Below are 24,823 nucleotides of genomic sequence, written 5' to 3' on the forward strand. Positions count from 1 at the left end.
GTTTTTGTGGCATTCATTTTTAATGGCCCCTAAAACGTGGTGTGGGTTTGCAACGATTGTTGTGTTGCAAACCATATCACACAAAGCTTATCGCCCAAAAGAAGTTCCTGCTCCTGTTTAGGCGACAAACTTCATGTGACAATTGTGGCAAAACTGCACCTCATTATAGGTTGCATTAAAAATGATTGGCACAAAAACATGTGTGCTGCGTTTTTTTTTCAGGATTGCAGTGCGATTTGGAATCACGGGCGGAATCAAAGCAATTTTGCCGGTGATCACAAATCACTAGATGTGAATGGAGCCTCAGAGTTTCTGTAGAGTTCTGGCTGCAGACAAACTGACCCCAGCTAATCAGCCAGTTTATAGACATCCATAATACAGAGTGTTGTTGCATCCAGAGGTACCGATTAGCTGCCTCTGAATGCAGCAGACTATCTGCCCTGTGTGCCCCTGTGAATGTACTGTGTTCTGTTGAAGATGATTGGAGACTAGAGTGGAGCCAGCAGCACTTACATTCGTTATTAGCACTTGAGTCAGTGAGGATGAATTAGCCCTGTAATGTGATGGATTTGGCCTGTTGTTCTCATACCCCCCCCCCCCCCCCCCCACACACACCACAGAACATTTTCTCTCTCTCACAAATCTGCTGATATCGGAACTGTCAGAACTACAAAAGGCAGTGCATAGGTGGCCGTCCTCACTGCAACTTGTTCCTGTACATTGAAAATAGCAGACGGGAGCAAAATGTCCTGTTTTTTTTTACAGTCTCCTCCACTAACAGACAGTCAAAAATTGCTCTGGGGGGGGGTTAAGACCTGCAACCCCCCCCCCCCCCCCCCCCCCGCCTATCTATGTCCCTGGCTCTTTGGAAGGGTTCTGGGCAGTGCTTTGTAGCACCTTCCTAGGTAGGTGCTAGAAAACACATTTGGGTGGCTCTGTTCTGCTTATCAAGAGAGTCTGATCTGTTAGTTCTGCCTGTCACATGTTTCCAGGTGTGACTCATTGGGTTTAAGGGAGTATCCCCACTGTATCCAATGAGGGAGCTTGTTGGACAGTGGAGGATACCTAACCAATAGCACACCAGGGTTTATGACTGTCCCAGTGGGTGGGCATTGCTGCAATGCATTCTGGAATTGGGAATAAATCCTGAGGGAGCATGTGACAGGGTGTCTTTTGGCGGGAGCAAAGTCCCAGGAGGAGGTGGACGACTGTCTGTCTTCCTGCAGGTGTGAGGAAGGTGGTTCAGGCGGTCAGCCTAGGTACAAGGTGTGGAGCTGTGCTGCAGAGGATCCAGTGTGCTGACCAGTGGAGCTGTTGGGCAGAAGACTTTGGGAAAAAAAGGATTGTGAATACTGAAGGATCTGCCGAAGGGTCTGCCTAAGAGAGGGGACCACTCCAGAGAAGTCAGGAGCTCAAGAAGCCAGCTCACCCAGAGTGTTACAGTAAAGGGGGTGCCAGATAGTTTAAACACTGAAGATTAGGGATAAAAGGGGTGCCAGGAAGGGCCCTGAAGTTGTTCAGCAGTCAGGGCCGCTGATAGGGGGGGACCACCAGCCCTCTTCTAGGGGGCCCAAGCACACAGGGGGGCCCACACAGGGAGGGGGATTAGTGATGGACAACAAATACAGAAATCTTCCTCCAGCACCTGAATCTGAGCTGTCCCTCTCCCTGCTATCAGCTTTCATCTGCTGAGAAAGAGACAGTTGTCCCTCACTAATCCCCCTTCCTGTGTGCCTCCCTCCCAGCACTGGCTATAATGTTATCTCTGCTCAGGAGTTTATTTGTAACTTTGTTTCTCTCCCTCTGTCTCTCTGATCCAGGAGCTCCAACTGCCCAGCCTGTATATTTTTTGAATCTCCTCTTCATTTTTATTTATTAACATGGTTTTTTTTTTTTAGATTTAGCAGGAATTATGTGATTTATGTTATATTTGTGTCTGCTAATAGTGATTTTGATGTAATTTTAGCTAAATATATCTTTAATATTTTCTTGGGGGGGCCCTGCCAGGTAGTCTTTACGGGGCCCCCGCGATTGCTAACAGCAGCCCTGTCAGCAGTACAGTCCACCTCAGAGTACAGCTTGCCTCAGGATAGAGTTACCTCAGGAAGCTTTAGTAATATCTTTCACAGCCAAGGGCAAAGTGAAGCAGCGGCCTAGCCGTGACTAGCTGAATTCAGCACTACTCAGGGCTAATCCCCATTTTTCAAGTGGTCCCTGCTTATTGTGCATAGTTCTTTTCAGTTGGAGTATCCCACTCATCCCTTCTCCTATCCAAGTTCTTAATAAAACATAAAAACCAAAGACACTGGATTGATTCTTCTCTGAGGTAAAGCACTTGGAAAAATGTCAGACTGTTCTACTGTTGCTAGTGGTAACCCAGGGGAACCCGTAACCAGCAGCTGTAGTAATGTCACTGGTACCCCCAAAAGTGTCAAAAATGTCAGTTAGGGGTCTGATCTGTCCGCCGCAATGTCGCAGTCCCACAAAAAATCGCAGATCGCCGCCATCACTAGTAAAAAAAAAATAAAAAAATTAAAATGACAACCCGTTGTTAGTAAATGTGATAACTTTTGCGCAAACCAATCAAAATACGCTTATTGCCTTTTTTTTTTTTTTACCAAAAATAAGTTAGCAGAAAACAAATTTGCCTAAAACTTTAAAAATTTTTGATTTTTACATTTTTTTGGGGTGGAATGTCATATAGCAGAATGTAAAAAATATTGTTTTTTTTTTTTCAAAATTGTCGTTATTTTTTGTTTATAGCGCAAAATTAAAAATCGCACAGGTGATCAAATGCCACCAAAAGAAAGCTCTATTTGTGGGAAAAAAAGGATGTAAATTTTGTAAATTACGTAAATTTTACGACCGCGCAATTGTCCGTTAAAGTAATGCAGTGCCGGATCGCAAAATAGGGCCTGGTCAGAAAGAGGACAAATCCTTCCGGGGGTAAAGTGGGTAAAGATATTCTATTTACTATAGGTTTAAAGCGCGTGCACCCAGAGCATTTGCAGCAGCCTTCAAAAGCTAGTAGTTACTGCTAAAAATTTGGGCTGTATTGCAGTTCCAGTATGTCCTGATAGTGCCAAAGCACCTTTGTGTCATCTGTGAATCCCAATTGGCCAATGAGAGACCCATCATAGTAATGGGCCATTACATTAGCAATGTGTGGGGACAGGAGGTATCTCTGACACTATCCAAAATGCTTGTCTTAATGTCCAGTATTTGCTGGTAGCTGCATATGTGTGCAGATACCTCTAGGTTCCTGAATTTTTACCTGCAGCATTTTCTCTCTGACAAAGTCCCTTTAACCACTTAAGGACCAGGCCTATTCTGACACTTTTTGTGGGGATTTTTTTTTTGCTAGAAAATTACATAGAACCCCCAAACATTATACATATTTTTTTTAACAAAAGTCCTAGAGAATACAATGGTGGTCATTGCAACTTTATGTCACATGGTATTTGTGTAGCAGTTTTTCACATGCAATTTTTTAGGGAACAAAATACAATTTGATGAATCAAAAAAAAAAAAAAAAACACACTAACTAGTTTATTACATTTTTTTTATTTTTACACTGTCCCTTTAAAAAAAATTTGATCACTTTCATTGCTATCACAAGGATGTAAACATCCTCTTTATGGAGAAGATGGGGTCAATAAGACCAGACCCTACATCTCTCCTCTACAATGGAAAGCATCAGATCAAAAAAAATTTGATCTGATGCTTTGATGAAAATGGCCTCGTTTACATAAGCCATGAACCGGAAGTGATGTCATGACTTTGCTCCGGCCCTCCTTGACAATAGAGATGAGTGGAAGCCATCCTTCTTTTGCTTATCTCTAAGGCCAGACACCTCAACCGCCGGATTGGTTCTCGGGCCAGGTAAGCTGGAGAACCACCAGAAAGCAGCAGGAGGGATGGAAAAGGTGTGTGTGTGTGTGTGTGTGGGGGGGGGGGGGTTGTCACAGTCCCGGCTGTCAGAATACATCTCAGCAGGGAGAATTTCTCCATTTAGCTCAGTTGCGAGGAGGTAAGAACCTTTTTGTTTTTTTGTTCTGCCCGCTGGCCAGCTTTACAAGTATTTATTATCTCTCACAGAGCTCACCGTACTCCTATGACAATGCCTTCATCTGCCTTTCTCTCCAGAAGGGTGACCCCAAATTTTTTCCAGATGTACCTGAGGGTCTTGGCTACCTACCATATTTTCATGTCTGACGCGACCTATGGCTCGCCCGTGACAGCTCCCCAAAGGGACCGTGACCAAACCGTGAGGTGACCAGGTTTAACATTGGAGTCTATGGCAGGGGGAGACCCAGTTCTTGGGGTCACTGCTCCGCGCCCTTTCATACCCGAGACTTTTATCAGCTGTAGGGACGGGTCTCGGCCACCTACGATAAAATTTTGGGGTCTCCAGCACCTTTGGTTCGCCCGTGACAGCAATTTTCCCGCAGTGCGTCCCACCTCCTCCTCTCAATCAGCTGTTCGCCAAGTCTTAGAATTTCATCGGACCTTGAAAATGTCTTGTGCGCATGCGCACCGGGGCTCGCACCAGCTGGGTTATGACGTAGCGTCACCGGAAGTGACGAGGTCCGGAATTTTCATGGGTCCGACAAAATTTTAGAACAGGTCTGATAGGTCTGATGCTGATAGCTGGTCTCCTTCTGCACCTTGCAAGTGTCATTCTCCGTCTTACTCCCTTATGGGTACACAATTTCTCTTCTGTAGATGTGTAGAGGAGACTTACTCTCTGGGGCTCTCATTAGTGTGACACCCAAACTCTCCCCAGCTACCTCTTTATTGGACCACTGTCCCATATTTATATATCACAGGTTTAGTGGGCCGGAACCAGAGAAGAACCCCCCAAAACAATCAACGGACCAGGAAAGGCATGAACTCCTACCCTCCCAGCTGGGACAGCATCTAACTAACTATTCCAAACTGCCCACAAAGGTAGCATTTTCTTTTAATTATACTGCTATGTTATATGACATTTCAGGAATTTTTTTAATGCATTAGTAAAATTTCAAAGACTGCACACCTCCATGGCTCTATAGTCTCCAAAGAAGTCCAGAAAATGTCAAAATTCTATAATATTTGCCTAATCAAATTCCATAGAGAGAGAGAGAGAACCCATACAAAATTAAGCCAGTTAAAGATGGTTTAAATACACTGTCACATTTCAGGTCATTGACAACCCTTTCTCAAGCGGGAGCTATCCTCAAAGCTTCCAACAGAAGCACTGAAGTCCCTACCTCTCAGCTGACAGGCTCCCCCTGCTTTCCCCTCTCACATTCCAGAGCACCTGCTCTTTGTATACATCAAAGACTAGGAGGTTGAAAGGCTACCAAATCACTGCTGGGAGGGAGGAGCAGAAAAATCTGAGCAGCTTTACAGTGGATAGCTCATTAAATACTTGCTATAAATAACTAAGCAACTACTTGAATGTTCATAGCTTGATCACAGGTTTACTATTGATACAATATCATAAAATTTTGATTACAAAAATTTGTATGAATATGTATGAATTACTTATCATGGTTTTCTACAGAGGGTTCACATCTACATTGATTGTGATTGTGTTATTCATTAATACACTGAATATATTATTTATTTATTTATTCTTTTAATTAAGCACGGTTAGTAGCACATCAAATTTATATTTTATTTATTGCTTTGATGTGGGAACACATTAGTATAATAGCAGCAGCTGAATTGAGGTATTTTTGGGATTAGTTGGCAGCACATGAGCTTGTTGTTTGTTATTCATTTTCTGTATACATACCTTTTTTGCAGGTGCCTTTTTTTCCGGTGATGTCCTCGGTCCTCTTTACCCTCGTCTTACTTTGGCGATGGGCAAATTCTGAAAGCAGACATTACATGGTGCTGATCTTGAGACCAGGGAGGGGGGCAGGCCCTTGATGCCCTGGGCTCACAGGAATTCGGTTAAATGATGCTGAATTGGTGTGGGTGAGTCAACAGGTGGCAGCACTGGAGAGTGAGTATAGCAGCTGCCTAGCATATTTTATTGCTAAAAAATTGTTTAAAAATTATTAAAGCGTAACTCCACTTTTGTTGAGAAAAAACATTCCCCTCTGGGTGATTTATGTACATTGCAAGCATTATAACAACCTTTGTTGCAGATTCCTACCTTTTGTTATTCTGAAGAAATCCCTCTGTGTTTCTCTGTGCCCCTGTGGGAAATGAATTTAATGGGAGTGGCTTTGTAATTATCAATCAGCTGTGGCACCAGTAGAGCACTAATGAGGAAATCTGCTGGGCCTGCATCCCTATTGGGAATAGCCCACCAAAAATTACATTTTGGTTCCAGGGGATGCCTCAAATCTGACTTGTATTTTAGTGCAGACTTCTGGGAAAATCAGTGAGCCAATCACACAAGCAGGAAATTATGTTTCTGGGGTGTGGTCAGTACACATTCCATGCACAGAAGAATTACAGGTAGCCATATTGCATTTTCAGAAAATTACAGCGGCTTCAGATTGAAAAGGAAAGGTAATTTTTAATAACATTTAATTATATTTTGACTTGTGTCGCAATTGAATACACTATATTATTATTTTTTTTATTTGTGTCAAATCCCCCTCCCCCCCCCTTTCCCCATGAAAGCGAAGTTACCCTTTAAAAATATGGTTGGAATTGCAATCTTTATTTTTAACCATGTAGTACTTGGGTTTTAAGTACACAAATGTAAAACAACTTTTACTAAAGTAATGTATTTTTGTTTATATATAATGTAGCACTACTCCCTTGGGAGCTGCTGGTGACAGGTTCCCCTGGGTTACCCATAGCAACAGCACTATAGTTTAGCGATTTTAAAGTGCTTGGCTCATTTAACAGTCTAGGGGTTTTGGTTTTTGTTGTTTTATTGAGAACTTGGATAGGAGAAGGGAATGAGTGGGATACTCCAGCTTGAATAAACTATGCACAATTTTCTGGGACGTTTAATTGTACTTGAGTGCGGCAAGGCCGCTGCTTCACCTTGTCAATAGCGAAGAAGTGGTAATAAATGAACCACTTTAGATAAGCTGTACACTGTACTGCAGAACACTCTTCAGAGCCCTTCCTGGCACCCCCTTTTGTTCCTATTCTTCCGGGCTTTCTACATGGCACCCCCTTTACTGTAATACTCTCCGTGTGAGCTAGCTCCTTGATCACCTGACTTCACTGGAGTGGTCCCCCTACCTGGGCCAGACCCTTTGGCAGGTCCCTCAGTACTCACGGACACTGTTTTTCCCAAAAGACTTTGCCAGCAGCTCCACCGTCAGTTACACCGGATCCTCTGCAGCTCAGCTCCACACCTGGTTCACTAGGCCGACCTTCTAAGACCACTTTCCTCTCACACTGCAGGAGGAGAGACAGCTGTCCACCTCCTCCTCCTGGGACTCTGCTTCCAGCCAAAGACGATCTGTCGCATGTCCCCTCCGTATTTATTGTCAATCCTAGGATGCATTGCGAGAATGCCCTCCCAATGGGACTGCCATAAAACATGATGTGTCACTGGCTAGGGTTCCTCCACTGTCCAACAAGCTCCCTCATTGGATGCAGTGGGGACACTCCCTCAGACCCAGTTAATCACACCTGGAAACATGTGACATGCAACCTAATAGATCAGGCTCCCCTGATAAGCAGCAGGAGCAATAAATGCTTTACTTAGCACCTACCTAACTAGGAGGGTGCTACATAAGGTAATAGATGGCCAACTGCAAATTATAGGTTACTCTGTCTTGAACAATGTTTTTTGTCAGTTGCCATATTTAATAAAGATAAGTTTGTTCATTTTTATAGTTCACAGATTGCGGCTTACTTAAAGAGGAAGTAAACCCTCCTCTACAACTTGTACCTATAGGAAAGCCTATGATAAGTCTTACCTATAGATACTGTAAATATCTCCTAAACTTGTACCGTTTAGGAGATATTCACCTTACATGCAGCCAGTGACGTCACTGGCGCATGCGCTCTGAAAGAACGGCCGCTCGTGCCGTTCCTTCAGAGCTCCATGCCGTGACCGTCGGCTTCCCCATGTGTGCGCGGGAGTGACGTCACCGCGGCTCCGGCCAATCAGATGGCCGGATGCCGCGATCCCGGAAGACGGGAGACTGGACATGTCGCCCGTCATACAGGTAAGCGGACAGCACGGCGGGGGCTCGTTCTAAGGTAAGTATTTCATAATGAGCTAGTATGCGATGCATACTAGCTCATTATGTGTTTCTCTTGCAGCTTGCAAAAAAAATAAAAAAAATTTTGGGGGGTTTACAACCTCTTTAAAAGACACCGTCTCAGATTTGCATTATTCATCTAGTTGATAAGCATAGCTACTGTATCAGTCATACCTTATCAACAAAATATAATTATTATGCCACCCATTTCACTGATGGATTCCTGTATCCAAATATGTAATTTCAGTGCTACTGGTATATTTTCATCATATAAATCTTTCCTTAATCATGCTGGTGTACTTGATACACATAAATTGTATAGATGTGATTTGTCAATTTGCAATCATATAAAATAATTTTGCAACAGAGATGAAATGTAACTCAGTAATACCTATTTATTGAATATCTCACATATTAACAAGGAGGTGCGTGGTAATAACTGTCAGTCTTATATAGAAATGTCTTCCTAAACACACAATAGTCATTCTACAACTTACAGACTTCAAAACCAAACATGCAAAGAAAATGTAGTATATTTTCTTATTATATAAACACAAAAAAAGGTTTTCTATTAACCCTACTATTTTTTTTTTTCTACAAATGGTCTGGATAATTATTAGAAACTTAAAGTAGTGGAGTGTAGTATGGATGCTCCTCTTGCTCAGAGAATCGGAGAACTTCAGGTCGATCAATAAGTGGTTCAGGCTCCACCTCGGACACCTCCTCTTTATCTGAATAAAAAAAAAAAAAAAAAAAGGTGAGCATTAAGAAGGTATATCCATGAAATGATATCTTTGTAATAACAAAAAGAAAATTCCAGGACAAGTTTGACCATTACTTTTATCTAACTACCTTTTGTACAGTCATATCAGTCAGGAATTTATTTTTAAGGCAAGGCCAAAGCCTGTGTATCATGGTAAGCATGCATAAAGTGACAAGTAACAAGATATATTACTATACTTTGCTCTGTTTCCAATAGTGTTACTTTATTGAACATACAGAAGGCAGTCAGATGCGTACACACTATCTGATTGTCCTTAGACATCCTGTACCAGAAACATTCAGTTTAACCTATGGAGAAGGGTCACCTTGTCCCTCCCCAGCCTGTGCTTCAACAGTGAAAGGACAAGCTAGCTGTTTTGTAGATCAAGCAATGATCTTGTGTTTAATAATCTTTCAGACACCACTTTCAGGAGAAATATTGTGTTTTATTCCCAAGGCAAGCAACATCCCCACTAGCCATGACCCTTTCTTGAATATTGTCTACCATTAATTGTTGTGTCTAACTGTACTTTAGACAAAGTTATCTGTGGTTCCCTGCTTTGCAGGTTGAGCAACATGTGAAGTTTTAAACCCCACATTATATTACCTGTAATTAAAGGGGTGATGTCTTGCTGAAAGTGTCCATCAGATTCTTCATGTACAGCATATGTTTCTTCTTCCGTTGCTGTTACAACTGGATCTTCATGATGTTCTAGATGCTCTAGATGTTCTTGCTGGCTGAAATCCTGATGGACATCATGCCCTATTCCTAATTTATTTTCAGGCTCAAATTCTTGCTGCCATTCAGTGGTTTGCTCATGATCTGGTTCATTCTTTGGTTCAGGCTCATGTTGTGGTTCAGTGGCTTGCTCATCTTCATGATCTGGTTCAATATTTGGTTCAGGTTCATGCTGTGGTTCAATAGCCTGCTCGTGTTTGTGATCCGGTTCATTCTTTGGTTCAGGTTCAGGCTGTGGCTCTAGCTGTGGCTCAGGTTCTGTAACTTGCTTTCTTCTCCTGCTGCCAGTACCCCTGGTTTGTCGAGGACGCTTACTTCTGGTTTGGGTCTGTTCACTAGAAAAAAAAATGCTTTTTAAATAACCCTGGAAGGGGAGAGTTGCTTAAAATGTAAGCAGAAAACTCATAGCAAATTAAAATATAAGTCAACAGTAATACCACATTTCTATGTTCAAAATGTCGCTAAATTGCAAATGCACAATATTGTTCTACTAGCAGTTTGTACTAATATTACTATGTACACGTGTCCTGAGTTAGAATTGTGTAAAACACAGCTTTCATTATAAAAATCTTAAATATAAGGATTCTTTAAAAATTTGGCAAGGACAGATACTACTATTCATGAATGGTGGTTGTACCTTTACCTAACATTATTGTTATAGTGATCTGGCACACATGATGATGCACCAACATCCCTACTTTTAGAGTACACGTCAAAAGGACTTTATCAAGCGTTATAAAAGTGTACATGCCAATATCACTTCAAAAAGCTGGCGCAAAACTCACTTTAGAATAATGCATCTGGCCTATTTTCCATTTCAACATCAGCCAGATGACCCCACCCAATCTCAATGCCCGTGGTGCAAATTTATGTGCCCCCACACTTTTACATCGACTCTGGGACTGCCCCCACATCAGCAATTTTTGGGATAGAGTCCTAGCCTATATCCGTCTTATTTCCGGTACGTGCTTACCTAAGGTCCCTGATACTTGTCTTTTCAGCTGCATACCCTCCCCTATTTCTGGGGCGGGCCCCAGCATCACCTCTCTTTCACAATGGAGTCACCTTTGTCTCTTGGCAGCATGTAGGACCATCATGGCCAAATGGATTAACTCCATCCCCCTAAACCTTTCACAGGTTCAACGATCTTTGATATCCTTATGCCAATTGGAGAGACTTGATGCTATGCTGTCTAGTCTTCGCTCTACCCCCTAGATTTTTTATTAGATGGAGATCATTTCTAAAGCACGCATTTTCAGGAAAGACCCTGGCGGACATGATACGTCCTTTCAGATTTACTGAATGGTATCTTGCTAGAGACACAGCCAACTCCTTTGGCAACTTGAAGGTTGCTCCCCCAATCGGCTCAGACTGGACTGCTACGTTTATTTTATTTTTTTTTTTTCTCTCTTCTTGTCTTTCTCCTTCCCTATTCTATTCCTTCTTCCGTTTTCCCAGATTTTTCTATTTTAATTTATGTTTTGCTTATTGTTGAACTACTATACATTACCTCGGGGCGCTCCCTCCTGGTACTTGTTTGCACCAATACTGTTGTTTTGTATTTGTTTATTTTTGGTCTGGATTTTGTATGTTAAAAAAAAATTCAATAAATATTATTTAAAAAAAAAAAAAAAAAGGACTTTGGATAGACAATGGACTTTTAAAAGGTACATCACCATTATGTAGTAACCACATTTGGCTAATATTTATATGTTATTAATACAAAAACATTTTTTGAATGCATCATTAAAAAAATACATAAAAACACATGCTGCTGATTCAATACAATGTGTAATCTTTTTACATGTTGACAACATACATTCTCAAAAACATTCATTCACATCAAATTACCAAAACAGTTTAATGAAAGGTATAAGTTATTATAAACACAATTTACTATACACGCTCATAGTCCTGCTGGAATGTTAATTGTTGTCTATAGTTTCACAGAACCTGAAGAAATTAGGTTTGAGACCCACAAAATGCATCATGGTGATATATTGTGCCACCCCCAAGCAAGATTGTATTTTACATTATTAAGTTCTGGAAAAATCAAGAAGTCAAGATAGATTGACTCGGGTGGGACAAATACCATATGTGGTGAAACATATTTGCAGAATTTGTATGTATTATATGTTTGTATACATGAATACCTTCATGCTTTACATGTTTGTAGACCTGAAACAGAAGTATTGTTAAAGCGGAGTTCCGGCCACAAAATCAACATAGTCGATTTTGGGCCATTCGCTTGCTTTTGGTCACCTGTAAAATAAATGGATAGTTACGATTTTTATTTTTGTTTACTTACCTTGTTATTGAAGAAAATATACTCACCTTTCTTCAACTTCCTCCCTCTGTGGCCGCGGCCCGCAATGTCACTTCCTCTTTGCATTGATTCCTGGGAGCTGAACGTCATCGCTCCCAGGAATCAATGCGCCTGCACCGGCCCCGCTCGTCAGTTCCAGTGCGGGAGCTTCATTCCCTGCTAAACAGCTTCTGGGCATGCCCAGAAGCTGTGGAGGGATGACGCGCCCGCACCAGAAGTGACAAGCGGGGCCGGTGCAGGGCATTTTGGGAGAAGAGGACATGGAAGAGGACACAGAAGAGGACGCGCTGGCTTCAGCTGCCCACATCCGAGATGGCAGCGCTGGAGAAGAAATTTTCAAGGTAAGTATTTCTTCTAAAAGGTAAGTGTGACCCGGGACAGTACAGAGGCTATCCATTGTGGAATGTACTAGCCCTGACTGTCCCGGGGCTATTTTTATTGAAAACATTTTTTCGTGGCCGGAACTCCGCTTTAAATGAAATACACCACATATTTTAATATTTTTACAATAAATTGATGCATATTAATAGTATGGCATTGCAACTGCATTATTAGGGACCTTTAAAGCTCCATGTTGGAGGAAACTTGTCTTGGTCGTTTGTAATTTTATAGATGATGGTGCCTACCAAAGCAACCCTGGCAACATACATGTATAAGATTTATATACGTCACATAGCATTTATGCCAAGCTTGTCTTAAAATAAGTTTATAAACAATTACAAGACATGGAGAAGTGCATCCTATTTCTCAACAGGTTTCATGAGCTTTAATTCACTTCATCAGGAATAGATGCTATTGACAAGGTCTGAGAAATTTAAAAAAATGTTAAGGTCCAATAGAGAAAACCATATGTTTATAACAAATTCATGTCCAGGCCAAAGCGTCAGTATATAGAATTGGTGTGGTAAAACTCACAAATCAGCCTAAATAAAACCACAGACTTCCAGGAATGGCAGCAACAAAGCGGGTCTGACCCAGGAGCTGGGGTGGGGAAGAGACCCCCCTAAAGAGGAGTAGAGGAGGAGCACAGATAGAATAACAGCCACAAGAACAAGCCAGTATTCCATATATCTGAAATGGTAATAGAAAAATAAAATAAAAATCTAATAGTATATCAAATCCAAACTTGTCATACCCATGTAATGGGCCACCTTATTCAAATATTTTTATTAAAGCTTTCAGGATTACCAAAGTTACTAATGCATTGGTTGCAAAGGTGTAGACAGAACAGCGATAATTGCTAAAGCTATAATCAAGCAAAAAACATTCACTGTATCAGAAACCAACCACACAATTCAAAGATAATACCCAACGCGTTTGAAAGTGACTGAGCAGCTTCTTCTTCAAGGATAGCTTTGGGTGGTTTTATGGTTTGCTGTTAGTGAGAATTACATGCTTGCTGGAGTTTAAAATCAAACAGGCTGTATTGGAACCTGACTGGTGGTATATGGCCTGGAAAAGAATAGGGTATAGTTGGCGTTGCCCAGATGGTTGTCGGCTGTGTGTCCCCCAATATGGACAACTGGAGTCCAAGATTGGCTGAAGATCTTGCTGAATTGGGGCCAAAAAAAACTAAAATAAATAAAAATGGATAAATAAAGTCCACTAACTTCCTAGCGAAGAGATATAATGCACGCTCTAATATTGATTAGAAGGGAATAAGGAGGGTGGTGAGAGTCCGATATTCACTGTTCAATTACATTTTTAATTTTTGAGGTTTTATTTATGAATTGTAATCAAATGTGGGTACTACATAAATGGTAATGTACCTTTAAAAGTCCCATGAGTAATGTTCTTTTAATGTTACCTTTAACTAAATTTTATTTTTAATCAAATTTAAAGAAGAAAGTAGCCACAGTCCAGATTAAAAATCTTATTTATTGATGAATCTGAACAGCAGACCACCTGAGCTCCTGCCACTGACACATTTTACTCATAGTGAGCTTATACGAATAGGCTCACTTTGAGTGAAAGTCATCAGTAAGAGATTCATCAATAATACATATCAGGGCTTTTTACTGTGGAGCGTGGCTGCTTTCTTATTTGACTGTGATTGATTGTGAGATGGCGGAAGTAGCACATGGGAGCCCCTAGGTCTTTCTGTGGGCAATTATATCTGCAGCAGAGCATTGAAATTTTTGTAAGATTCACAGTTCTTTTAGGCTTTGCTTTACACCTATGTGTTTTAACCACTTGCCGACTGCCGTCAGTATATTTACTGCGGCAGTCAGCCCCTCACAGGCAAAGCGACATAGGTCTACGTCGCTAGCCTGTGAGGCTCTGGGGAGTGAGCGCGCGCCGCCGGAGGCGCGCTCCCGCTCGCTCATGGACCCCCCCTGCGCATGTGCCCGGCGGACCCGATGTCCGCCGGGCACTCGCGATCATCCGTTAGAGCGGGAGAAAGGCAGGCGGCTAATGTAAACACAGCCGCCTGTCATTTTCCCCTGTGTAAGAATGAAGATCATACGGTTCTACTATGTAGGACCGTTGATCTCTGTTCTTACACATCAAGCCACATCCAATCACAGTTAGAAACACGCCCCTAGGGACACACTTAAATCCTTCCTCTCCAATAAAGTTAACCCCTTCCCTCCCAGTGTCATTTTTACAGTAACAGTGCATATGTATAGCACTGATTACTGTAGTAATGTCACTGGTAACCCCAAAAGTGTCAAAAATGTCAGTCAAGGGTCAGATCTGTCCGCCGCAATGTCGCAGTCGCGCAAATAAAAACGCAGATCGCCGCCACTACTCGTTAAAAAAAAAACAACAAAAGTTACAAAAATCTTTCTCTTAGTTAGTAAAAGCAATAACTTTTGCGCAACCCAATCAAAATACGCTTTTTGTGATTTTTTTTTTTTTTTTACCAAACATATGTAGCAGAAAACAAATTGGCCTAAAATGTTAAAAAATTTTGATTTTTACATTTTTTTGGGGGGGGAATTTCATATAAATAAATGTGAAAAATATTGTTATTTTTGCAAAATTGACGCTCTTTTTTTGTTTATAGCGCATGATCAAAAAATCGCACAGGTGATCAAATACCACCAAAAGAAAGCTCTGTTTGTGGGAAAAAAAGGACTCGAAATTTGTTTAGGTACAGCTTCGCACGACCGCGCAATTGTCCGTTAAAGCAACGCAGTGCCGAATCGCAAAATAGGCCCTGGTCAGGAAGGGGGTAAAATCTTCCGGGGCTTAAGTGGTTAATGCACAGTAATGCAGTCCAATGCACACCACTCAGTTGGCAAAATGCGTAGCCTTTCATTACAAATGGTACCTTAATGCAAAAGTTCAGTAGGTGTTAATGGACCTACGCTGCAGTGAAGCATGTAATGTACTTACTGTGTGTTGCATTTTATTCTGGGTTTTGGTGCATTGGTAGCTTATCCAAAATAAATGGCAATGCCTACATGTTGGAAAACATTTATGTATAGACATTCCCACCTATTGTTGGTAGGAAAGCCAGGTCATAAAAGTGCTCAACATATATGTTGTAGAACATTTCTAGCTATAGTTAAGGTGACATTTCAGAAGGGCTCTATGCATCAGTCTTTGACAACTGTATAACAAACATGTCATACCTCCCTGCTTTGTGCAGTGGTTTTGCACAGAGCAGATGAATCCTCCTCTTCTTGGGTCCCCCACTGGCGCTCTTGACCAGAGGCGGCTCTAGACTTTTTGAGGCCTTAGGCAAAATTAAAATATGAGGCCCCCCTTGCGCGATAAAAAATTTCGACCATGTGTGTGCCCCTATTAATGCAGAGCAACCAGTGTGCGTGCCCCTATTAATGCAGAGCAACCAGTGTGCGTGCCCCTATTAATGCAGAGCAACCAGTGTGCGTGCCCCCATTAATGCAGAGCGACCATGTGCTATACAGAACGCCAATAACAAAAAAAGGCATTCCCCCAAAACTTGCCCTCATCCAATGCAGAGCGACCATTGTGCGTGCCCCCGTTAATGCAGAGTGACCATGTGTGTGCCCCTATTAATGCAGAGCGTGTCCCCATTAATGCAGAGCGACCATGTGCGTGCCCTCATTAATGCAGAGCGACCATGTGTGTGCCCCTATTAATGCAGAGCAACCAGTGTGCGTGTCCCCATTAATGCAGAGCGACCATGTGCGTGCCCCCATTAATGCAGAGCGACCATGTGTGTGCCCCTATTAATGCAGAGCAACCAGTGTGCGTGCCCCTATTAATGCAGAGCAACCAGTGTGCGTGCCCCCATTAATGCAGAGCGACCATGTGTGTGCCCCTATTAATGCAGAGCAACCAGTGTGCGTGCCCCCATTAATGCAGAGCGACCATGTGTGTGCCCCTATTAATGCAGAGCAACCAGTGTGCGTGCCCCCATTAATGCAGAGCGACCATGTGTGTGCCCCCAATAATGCAGTGACCAGTGTGTGTGCCCCCAATAATGCAGTGACCAGTGTGTGCCCCCAATAATGCAGATTGACCAGTGTGTGCCCCCAATAATGCAGATTGACCAGTGTGTGCCCCCAATAATGCAGTGACCAGTGTGTGCCCCCAATAATGCAGTGACCAGTGTGTGTGCCCCTAATAATGCAGTGACCAGTGTATGCCCCCAATAATGCAGTGACCAGTGTGTGCCCCCAATAATGCAGTGACCAGTGTATGCCCCCAATAATGCAGTGACCAGTGTGTGCCCCCAATAATGCAGATTGACCAGTGTGTGCCCCCAATAATGCAGTGACCAGTGTGTGTGCCCCCAATAATGCAGTGACCAGTGTGTGCCCCCAATAATGCAGATTGACCAGTGTGTGCCCCCAATAATGCAGTGACCAGTGTGTGCCCCCAATAATGCAGATTGACCAGTGTGTGCTCCCAATAATGCAGTGACCAGTGTGTGTGCCCCCAATAATGCAGTGACCAGTATGTGTGCCCCCAATAATGCAGATTGACCAGTGTGTGCCCCCAATAATGCAGTGACCAGTGTGTGTGCCCCCAATAATGCAGTGACCAGTGTGTGTGCCCCCAATAATGCAGATTGACCAGTGTGTGCCCCCAATAATGCAGTGACCAGTGTGTGTGCCCCCAATAATGCAGATTGACCAGTGTGTGCCCCCAATAATGCAGTGACCAGTGTGTGCCCCCAATAATGCAGATTGACCAGTGTGTGCCCCTAATAATGCAGATTGACCAGTGTGTGTGCCCCCAATAATGCAGTGACCAGTGTGTGCCCCTAATAATGCAGTGACCAGTGTGTGTGCCCCCAATAATGCAGTGACCAGTGTGTGTGCCCCCAATAATGCAGTGACGTGTGTGTGCCCCCAATAATGCAGTGACCAGTGTGTGTGCCCCCAATAATGCAGTGACCAGTGTGTGCCCCCAATAATGCAGATTGACCAGTGTGTGCCCCCAATAATGCAGATTGACCAGTGTGTGCCCCCAATAATGCAGATTGACCAGTGTGTGCCCCCAATATTGCAGATTGACCAGTGTGTGCCCCTAATAATTCAGTGACCAGTGTGTGTGCCCCCAATAATGCAGTGACCAGAGTGTGTGCCCCCAATATTGCAGATTGACCAGTGTGTGTACCAGAGTGTGTGCCCCCAATATTGCAGATTGACCAGTGTGTGTGCCCCCAATAATGCAGTGACCAGTGTGTGCCCCTAATAATGCAGTGACCAGTGTGTGTGCCCCCAATAATGCAGTGACCAGTGTGTGTGCCCCCAATAATGCAGTGACCAGTGTGTGCCCCTAATAATGCAGTGACCAGTGTGTGTGCCCCCAATAATGCAGTGACCAGTGTGTGCCCCCAATAATGCAGTGACCAGAGTGTGTGCCCCCAATATTGCAGATTGACCAGAGTGTGTGCCCCCAATATTGAAGATTGACCAGTGTGTGTGCCCCCAATAATGCAGTGACCAGTGTGTGCCCCTAATAATGCAGTGACCAGTGTGTGTGCCCCCAATAATGCAGTGACCAGTGTGTGTGCCCCCAATAATGCAGTGACCAGAGTGTGTGCCCCCAATATTGCAGATTGACCAGAGTGTGTGCCCCCAATATTGCAGATTGACCAGTGTGTGTGCCCCCAATATTGCAGATTGACCAGAGTGTGTGCCCCCAATATTGCAGATTGACCAGTGTGTGTGCCCCCAATATTGCAGATTGACCAGAGTGTGTGCCCCCAATATTGCAGATTGACCAGTGTGTGTGCCCCCAATAATGCAGTGACCAGAGTGTGTGCCCCCAATAATGCAGTGACCAGTGTGTGTGCCCCCATTAATCTGGACCGCCGAAGCGGTCTGCTTCCTTCTGTCATCAGCGGGGGGGGGTTAGAATTGAGAGGATCGGAGTGGCTGTGTTTACTGCTGCATGATTACAAAAAGCCGAGTACAAGTTCTTCTTACCCGGCGGAGAGGATGTCCTACAAAGTCCCGCCTCCTGGACACCGGCTCCTATGATAGACGTCACCAGTGTTCTGTCTATCATAGGTAAGAGCCGGCCCAGGAGGCGGGACTTTGTAGGACATCTCTCCGCCGGTGTACTCGGCTTTTTGTAATCATGCAGCGGTAAACACAGCCACTCTGATCCTCCCGATCCTCTCCATTCTGCCCCCCGCTGAGACAGAAGGAAGCAGACCGCTTCGGCGGTCCAGATTTTAATCCGTGTGGGTCCGGAGTCCGCCTATTGAGGACCCCGGATCTATTCAATAAAAAAAAAAAAAAAAATGTTTGGGAAAGATCATGCGAGGCCCCTTTAACTGCGAGGCCTTCGGCGGCCGCCTTACCAGCCTAATTAGAGAGCCGCCTCTGCTCTTGACCTCTCCTTCCTGTCGAGTGCCCCCAGAGCAAGCAGCTTGCAATGGGGCACCCAAGCAGGTGCGCTCCTGAGCCGCTTCAAACACAGAGCCACAGTTTATCCCCTCCACCTCTCTCTCCTCATTGGCTGACTTGCTGCTTTAGCCAATGAAGACGAAGAGTCCCCAAAGAACTGAAGCTCTCGTGCACATCTGCCATATTGCCATCTGTGTCCCATTGAGGAGGCTTCCCTTCACTTCCTGTCCCATAGTCATAACAGGAAATGAGAGGAAACCCTTCAAAAGTGAGGATATCCTGAGTTATCACCAGGGTTGAAAAGAACTAGTGTCCCCATTAAAAGATTTCCTGTTCTAATGTCAAGCAAATTTTCTTTTACTTTTCACTTTAGATGATAACGGTAACCAGGACAAATAAAGGGGGTGGTTCTCCCTAACGGGGGGCACAGACGGCAATAAAAAAACCTGACATGAGTTCTAATTCCTCTGCACTTTGTCCAAAACAGCTATAAAAAAAACAGTTTTGCTTTAATTCATGTCACATACTACATACTGAAAATTTTCACTAAATACATGTGATGAACATGTTTCAGAATACATTTTGATTACCCAAACGTGTACCCAAAAACCCACAAGTATGTATCTTTCTCCCGGGACTCTTCTTTTTTTCTCTTCAAAAGCTCACGATCTCTTAAACGACGTGGAGAAATCACTGAAAAACAAAATGGTTTATAGTTATGCAATGACATTAACAGTAAAATCCAGACTGTTAAAAGGAAAACAGTTTCTCTTCCAGGTCAGTTACCTATCTGGAAGCTTTTTAGCTTATATTCTGGAGATATTACAAATGCCCTTTCATTGTTGATTCAGTAACTTTTTTTTAAGAATAAGAGCTTCAAAAAAAGAAGAATGGTGTTAGCACAAAACTTCAGTCAGTGTAATAAACCTGTCACTAGTCTGTTTCTCTCAGTGCTCATTCATCTACCTTGCTCAAGCAGTGCCAAAAGATAAGTTTATGTTATGGAGCTTGCAGGTTAGCATACAGATTCTAGTGTAGTAAGCACACTTTTGTTAAAATTTGGTAAAGCTGCTACCAAGCTGTGCCCAAATTTGCCTGTTCCTTATAAAAAAAAAAAAAAAAAAATTATAAAAACTTTTAATGAAGGCATATTTCAAGTTTTTTTTTTTTTTTTTTTGCTGCAGTGTTTACCATAAGGTAATTGTTGGTGGGACTTTTCTATTTTTTTTTAATACTTTTTTTAACGGAAGGCATGAGCAGTACAATTTGCTTTCACAACAACAAAGACAATTCCTTGGCAGCTCAAACGCATCTGAGAAAGGAGAAAGAGGTCAAAGAGTTGCGTCATGACACCATATACTCAGTAAGACAAAGATCTGTGGTAGAAAACAATCAAACAGGAGTCATTGGTAAACTACAGGGTGAAGCTGAGATGTCCTCAACAAGAACAACTGAGGCTCCCGTGTTGGCTGCCTACTAGGGATCGGAGACCAATGCCATACGAAAAAAGGAAAACAAATGTGTATAATATATAAGAGATTATTAGCAAGAGGTCAAAAAGATAGAAACAAAGAGTAAGTGTAGACAGACAGAAGGAAAAGGGGGGGGGGGGAAATGGGGGAGAAGGAGAGACGGGGGGGGGGTGGAAAAAGGGGGCAGGCGCACCAGGAGGGAGGGAAGCAAAAACTGGTAACTCATATCTGGATAAGCGAGCATGGGCCCACAGATCAGTCTAGACTGAACCCTGTTTGTCATCTACAATTGGGAACCACAGGTTGCAGGAAAGAAAATTGCTTGATTTCTCCATTAACACAGTCAGTGTTGATGGGGGAATTCCTCCCGCAATGCTATTGTTTTCTGCTGGTGGGGAGCGCAGGAGGCCTTCCCTGCCAGCAGAATACAGTGAGTGGCACAGTGGTGTAGTGGTTAGCACTTTCACCTAGCAACAAGAGGGTCACTGGTTCGAATCCCAACCACGACACTACCTGCCTGGAGTTTGCATGTTCTCCCTGTGTCTGCGTGGGTTTCCTCCGGTTTCCTCCCACACTCCAAAGACATGCTGGTAGGTTAATTGGATCCTGTATAAAAAAAATTGGCCCTACTATGTATGTATGTGAGTTAGGGACCTTAGATTGTAAGCTCCTTGAGGGCAGGGACTGATGTGAATGTACAATGTATATGTAAAGCGCTGCGTAAATTGACAGCGCTATATAAGTACCCAAAATAAAAATAATCACTGCCAGGGATCACCTGCCATTGATCGCACAAAAAAACACAGTAGGCTGCTTGTATGCTTGTACTGAAGTCAATCTATAGATTGACTTGCTGAACCGGGTGAATTTCAATCCATCTATGGCCAGCCTATGACTTATTTTACCCTTCCAGTTGGAGCAGGTAAAAATTGGCGCCGGATAGGGTTGTACATATGCTTTGTTTTGTGGTGCAGAAAAAAATGGTCCCCCCCTTGAGTGTTTGACAGGCAGTGCCTTTCCCGAAAGTGACCCATTCAAGTGAATGGGGCTACACAGCAGCCACAAGCCAAATGCTAAGCAGAACAGTAATCCCATTTAAAAAGTCTGGTAGGCTGTCAAAAAACAGGCATTTTGGAGGCAGGAGCATGGCCTTTTGAATGCCTGTCAGCCACACCTGCACTGCTTTTTGAAAAGTGCAACACAGGTATATACATGTCCTAATAGAGTTGCATTGTGGGAAGGAACCATAAAACACAACCACTGTGTAGCACTGCAAAACAAGAAGCTCAGCATTAAAATATCACTAAAGGCACAACTTTTTTTTAGTTTTGGATAGAGTGGAGGAGGATTAGAACATCTGTCAGATTTGTATTGCTGTCTGTGTCCCTGTTAGGGAGATTCACCCTCTCTATTTGTCCTTTTACCATTATCATTGAATGTAAAAGTAAAAGAAAATCTCAAATGTTGGGTTGCCCCCAGGAATAGAGGGGGCATCTTACTATAGGGATACTAATTCTGGTGACCTGGAAGGCCCCAAGGGATTCCCTTAGTTTTCCAGGGATTTCCTCTCACTTCCTGGTTTGGTAATGGGACAGGAAGTGAAGGTAAATGGTCTCAATAGGACACAAATGGGACACAAAAGCTGACATGGATTATAACCCTTTCTTCCTCTATCTAAAATAGGAAAAAAAGTTTTGACTATTGCTCTACTTTAATATGTATTAAGCAAATACACGACCAGCCATACCAATATGACCATCCATGCTGTGGTATCTGGCAATAAGCTATCAGTAGCAGGTAATTTAAGTCCTGTAACTTGCAAGGTGGGGCCTCCAAGGATCATACTTGTTTTTCCAGCATATCTTACAGATGCTTGATTGGATTGAGATCTGGATAATTTGTAGGCCAAGTAAACACCTCAAACTCATTGTTGTATTCCTCAAATCATTCTTGAATTCATCTTCATTTTAAGAGTTTATTACCTCTTCATAAGCAGTGAAACTTTTAGACCATTGCCTGCAGACTAGGTTTATGGTGACTACATAAAGATGGATAAGTGCTGTGTGTAACTGCTCAGTTGAAGACTGGCTTCCTGAAGTTTCTACCAATCATTCTTGAATTCATCAGACCAGGTCACCTTCTTCCATTACTATGTGCTCCAGTTCTGATCCTCACAAGCCCATTGTAGCTGTTCTTGGCGGTGGATACGGGTCAGCATGGGCAGCTACACAGCCCCACATGCAACAAACTGAGATGCAATGTGTGTTCTGACACCCTTCTATCGAAACTAGCATTAACGTTTTCAGCAATTTAAGCTACAGTAGATCTCCTATTGGACTGAACTACATGAGCCAGCCTTCGCTCCCTACATGCATCAATGAGCCTTGGCTGCCCATGACCCTGTTACTGGTTCACCAGTTTTCCTTCCTTTTCCTTCACTTTTGGCAGGTCCGGAGCACTGCAGACAGGGAGCATCCCTCAAGAGCTTCAGTTTTGGTGTTGCTCTGACCCAGTCATCTCATTATTATGATTTGGCTCTTGTCATAGTCACTCAAATCCTTAGGCAAGCCATAGACGGTGCAATTTTCTTTCCTGCAACTACGGGTAGCAGGAAAGAAAATTGATTGACTCCCCCATCAACACAGTCAGTGTTGATGGAGAAATCCTTCCCGTGGAGCTATTGTGTTCTCCCGGTGGGGGGCAGTGGTGTATTTAGATTTTGTGCTGCCCTAGGCCTGACTAAACTTGTTCACCCCCTAATTTAAATATGACCCACCTCTTTCTGTCAAGGCCACACCCCTTCCAGTTTAAGACCCACCCTGTCATCTTCGTGGGATGAGGACAGAGGGACACCGTGGGAGGAGGACAGAGGAACGCCAAGGGAGGAGGTCAGAGGGACGAGTGGGAGGAGGACAGAGGAACGCCATGGGAGGAGGTCAGAGGGATGCCGTGGGAGAAGGACAGAAGAACGACGTGGGAGGAGGAGAGAGGGATGCCATGGAAGGAGGACAGAGAGATGCCATGAGAGAGAGGACAGAGGAAAGCTGTGGGTGGAGGACAAAGGGATACCCACCGTGGGATGAGGACAGAGGGACACCATGTGATGAGGACAGAGGGACACTGTGGGAGGAGGACAGAGGGACACCATGGGAGGAGGACACAGGAACACCATGGGAGAAGGACAAAGGGACGCCATGGGATGAGGACAGAGGGACACCGTGGGAGGAGGACAGAGGAACACCGTGGGAGGAGGACAAAAGAACACAATGGGAGGAGGTCAGAGGGACGCCGTGGGAGGAGGACAGAAGAACACCATGGGAGGAGGAGAGAGGGATGCCGTGGGAGTAAGACAGAGGAACGCCGTGGGTGGAGGACAGGAGGATGCCATGGAAGGAGGACAGAGGAATTTTGTGGTAGGAGTAAAGAGAAACGCAGTGGGAGGAGGACAGAGGGACGCCCGCCGTGGGTTGAAGACAGAGGGACGCCATGGAATGAGGACAGAAGAAAATCGTGGGAGTAGGAAAGAGGAATGCCATGGAAGGAGGTCAGTGGGACGCCATGGAGGAGGACATAAGAACACGGTGGGAGGAGGAGAGAGGGATCCCGTGGGAGGAAGACAGAGGAACACAATGGGAGGAGGACAGAGGGACGCCCGTCGTGGGATGAGGACAGAGGGACGCCATAGGATGAGGACAAAGGGACACCGTGGGGGGAGGACAGAGGAACACCGGGGGGGGGGACAGAGATGGACGCGGCATCTCTTGATTTGGGGAAGGGCGGGGGTAAGGGGATATGTGCTAGGGGGTGCTTTGGGAATGGAGAGGACTTTTGCTAGTGGAGGGTCAGATCTCCCCACTAGCACATGTCCTCTCCCCTTCCAAAGCATCCACCAGCACATATTCTCTACCCCCCTCCCCTGCCATCACTCCACCATGTGTGCATCTGTGTAACCTGCCCCCCCCCCTTCCTTCCCAGTTACTGTGTCCCCCTCCACTGAAAAACAATTCACAGACCTCAGAACAGCAGCACAGCTCCTGCAGTGCACTCATGTCCCTCCTCCATGGCTCCTCCTCCTCCTGGCTGTGTACACAAGAACATTGGAGCCGAGGATGGAGAGATGTATTCCTAGTGAGCTGTGTGCAGCTGTCAGTGGAGAGAGAGGTGTCGGCTGCCAAAAAAAGGCGATCGCTGCATGTGGGACCCCGGGCGGCAGATGTAGCGCCCCCTGACAGACCAGTTACCGGAGCTCAGTGCCCTAATAGTTGGTGCGGCCCTATGTGTGGGAGGCGGTAGCTGGGACTCGAGAGGAGGGGGCTTTTTTTCATGAGAGGGAGCAGATTTTTTGCCGCGGCCCCTAGGCCTGGGCCTTGTCAGCTTAGGCCAAAACACAGTGCTGGTGGGGGTGTGCGAAGAGTCACCCCATGCTGGGAGAACACAGTGATTATTGCCAGTGGCTATAGCTGCTGGCAATAATCGTGTGCCAAAAATCCGACATGCTGGTAGTACCCAAATCGATCAGTGGATCGACTTGGGTACATTCAACCTGCCCA

The 24,823-nt window shown here is 44.2% G+C and overlaps 1 protein-coding gene across 1 annotated transcript in view; it reads right to left on the bottom strand.

The window, feature by feature from the left end:
* Positions 1–8,549: 8,549 nt before the first annotated feature.
* The window catches only part of HEMGN (hemogen), a 36,194-nt gene continuing 19,920 nt past the window's right edge, over positions 8,550–24,823 (bottom strand). Inside the window, exons 2-4 of the mRNA XM_082263514.1 lie at positions 19,416–19,494; positions 9,544–10,010; positions 8,550–8,905 (exon numbers count right to left, since the gene is read on the bottom strand). Coding sequence (XP_082119640.1) covers positions 8,799–8,905; positions 9,544–10,010; positions 19,416–19,494 — 653 coding nt within the window. The 3' untranslated portion in view covers positions 8,550–8,798. The remainder of the gene's footprint in view (positions 8,906–9,543; positions 10,011–19,415; positions 19,495–24,823) is intronic.

Source organism: Pelophylax lessonae (genome assembly GCF_965119305.1).
Source record: "Pelophylax lessonae genome assembly, chromosome: 1".
NCBI lineage: Eukaryota > Metazoa > Chordata > Amphibia > Anura > Ranidae > Pelophylax > Pelophylax lessonae.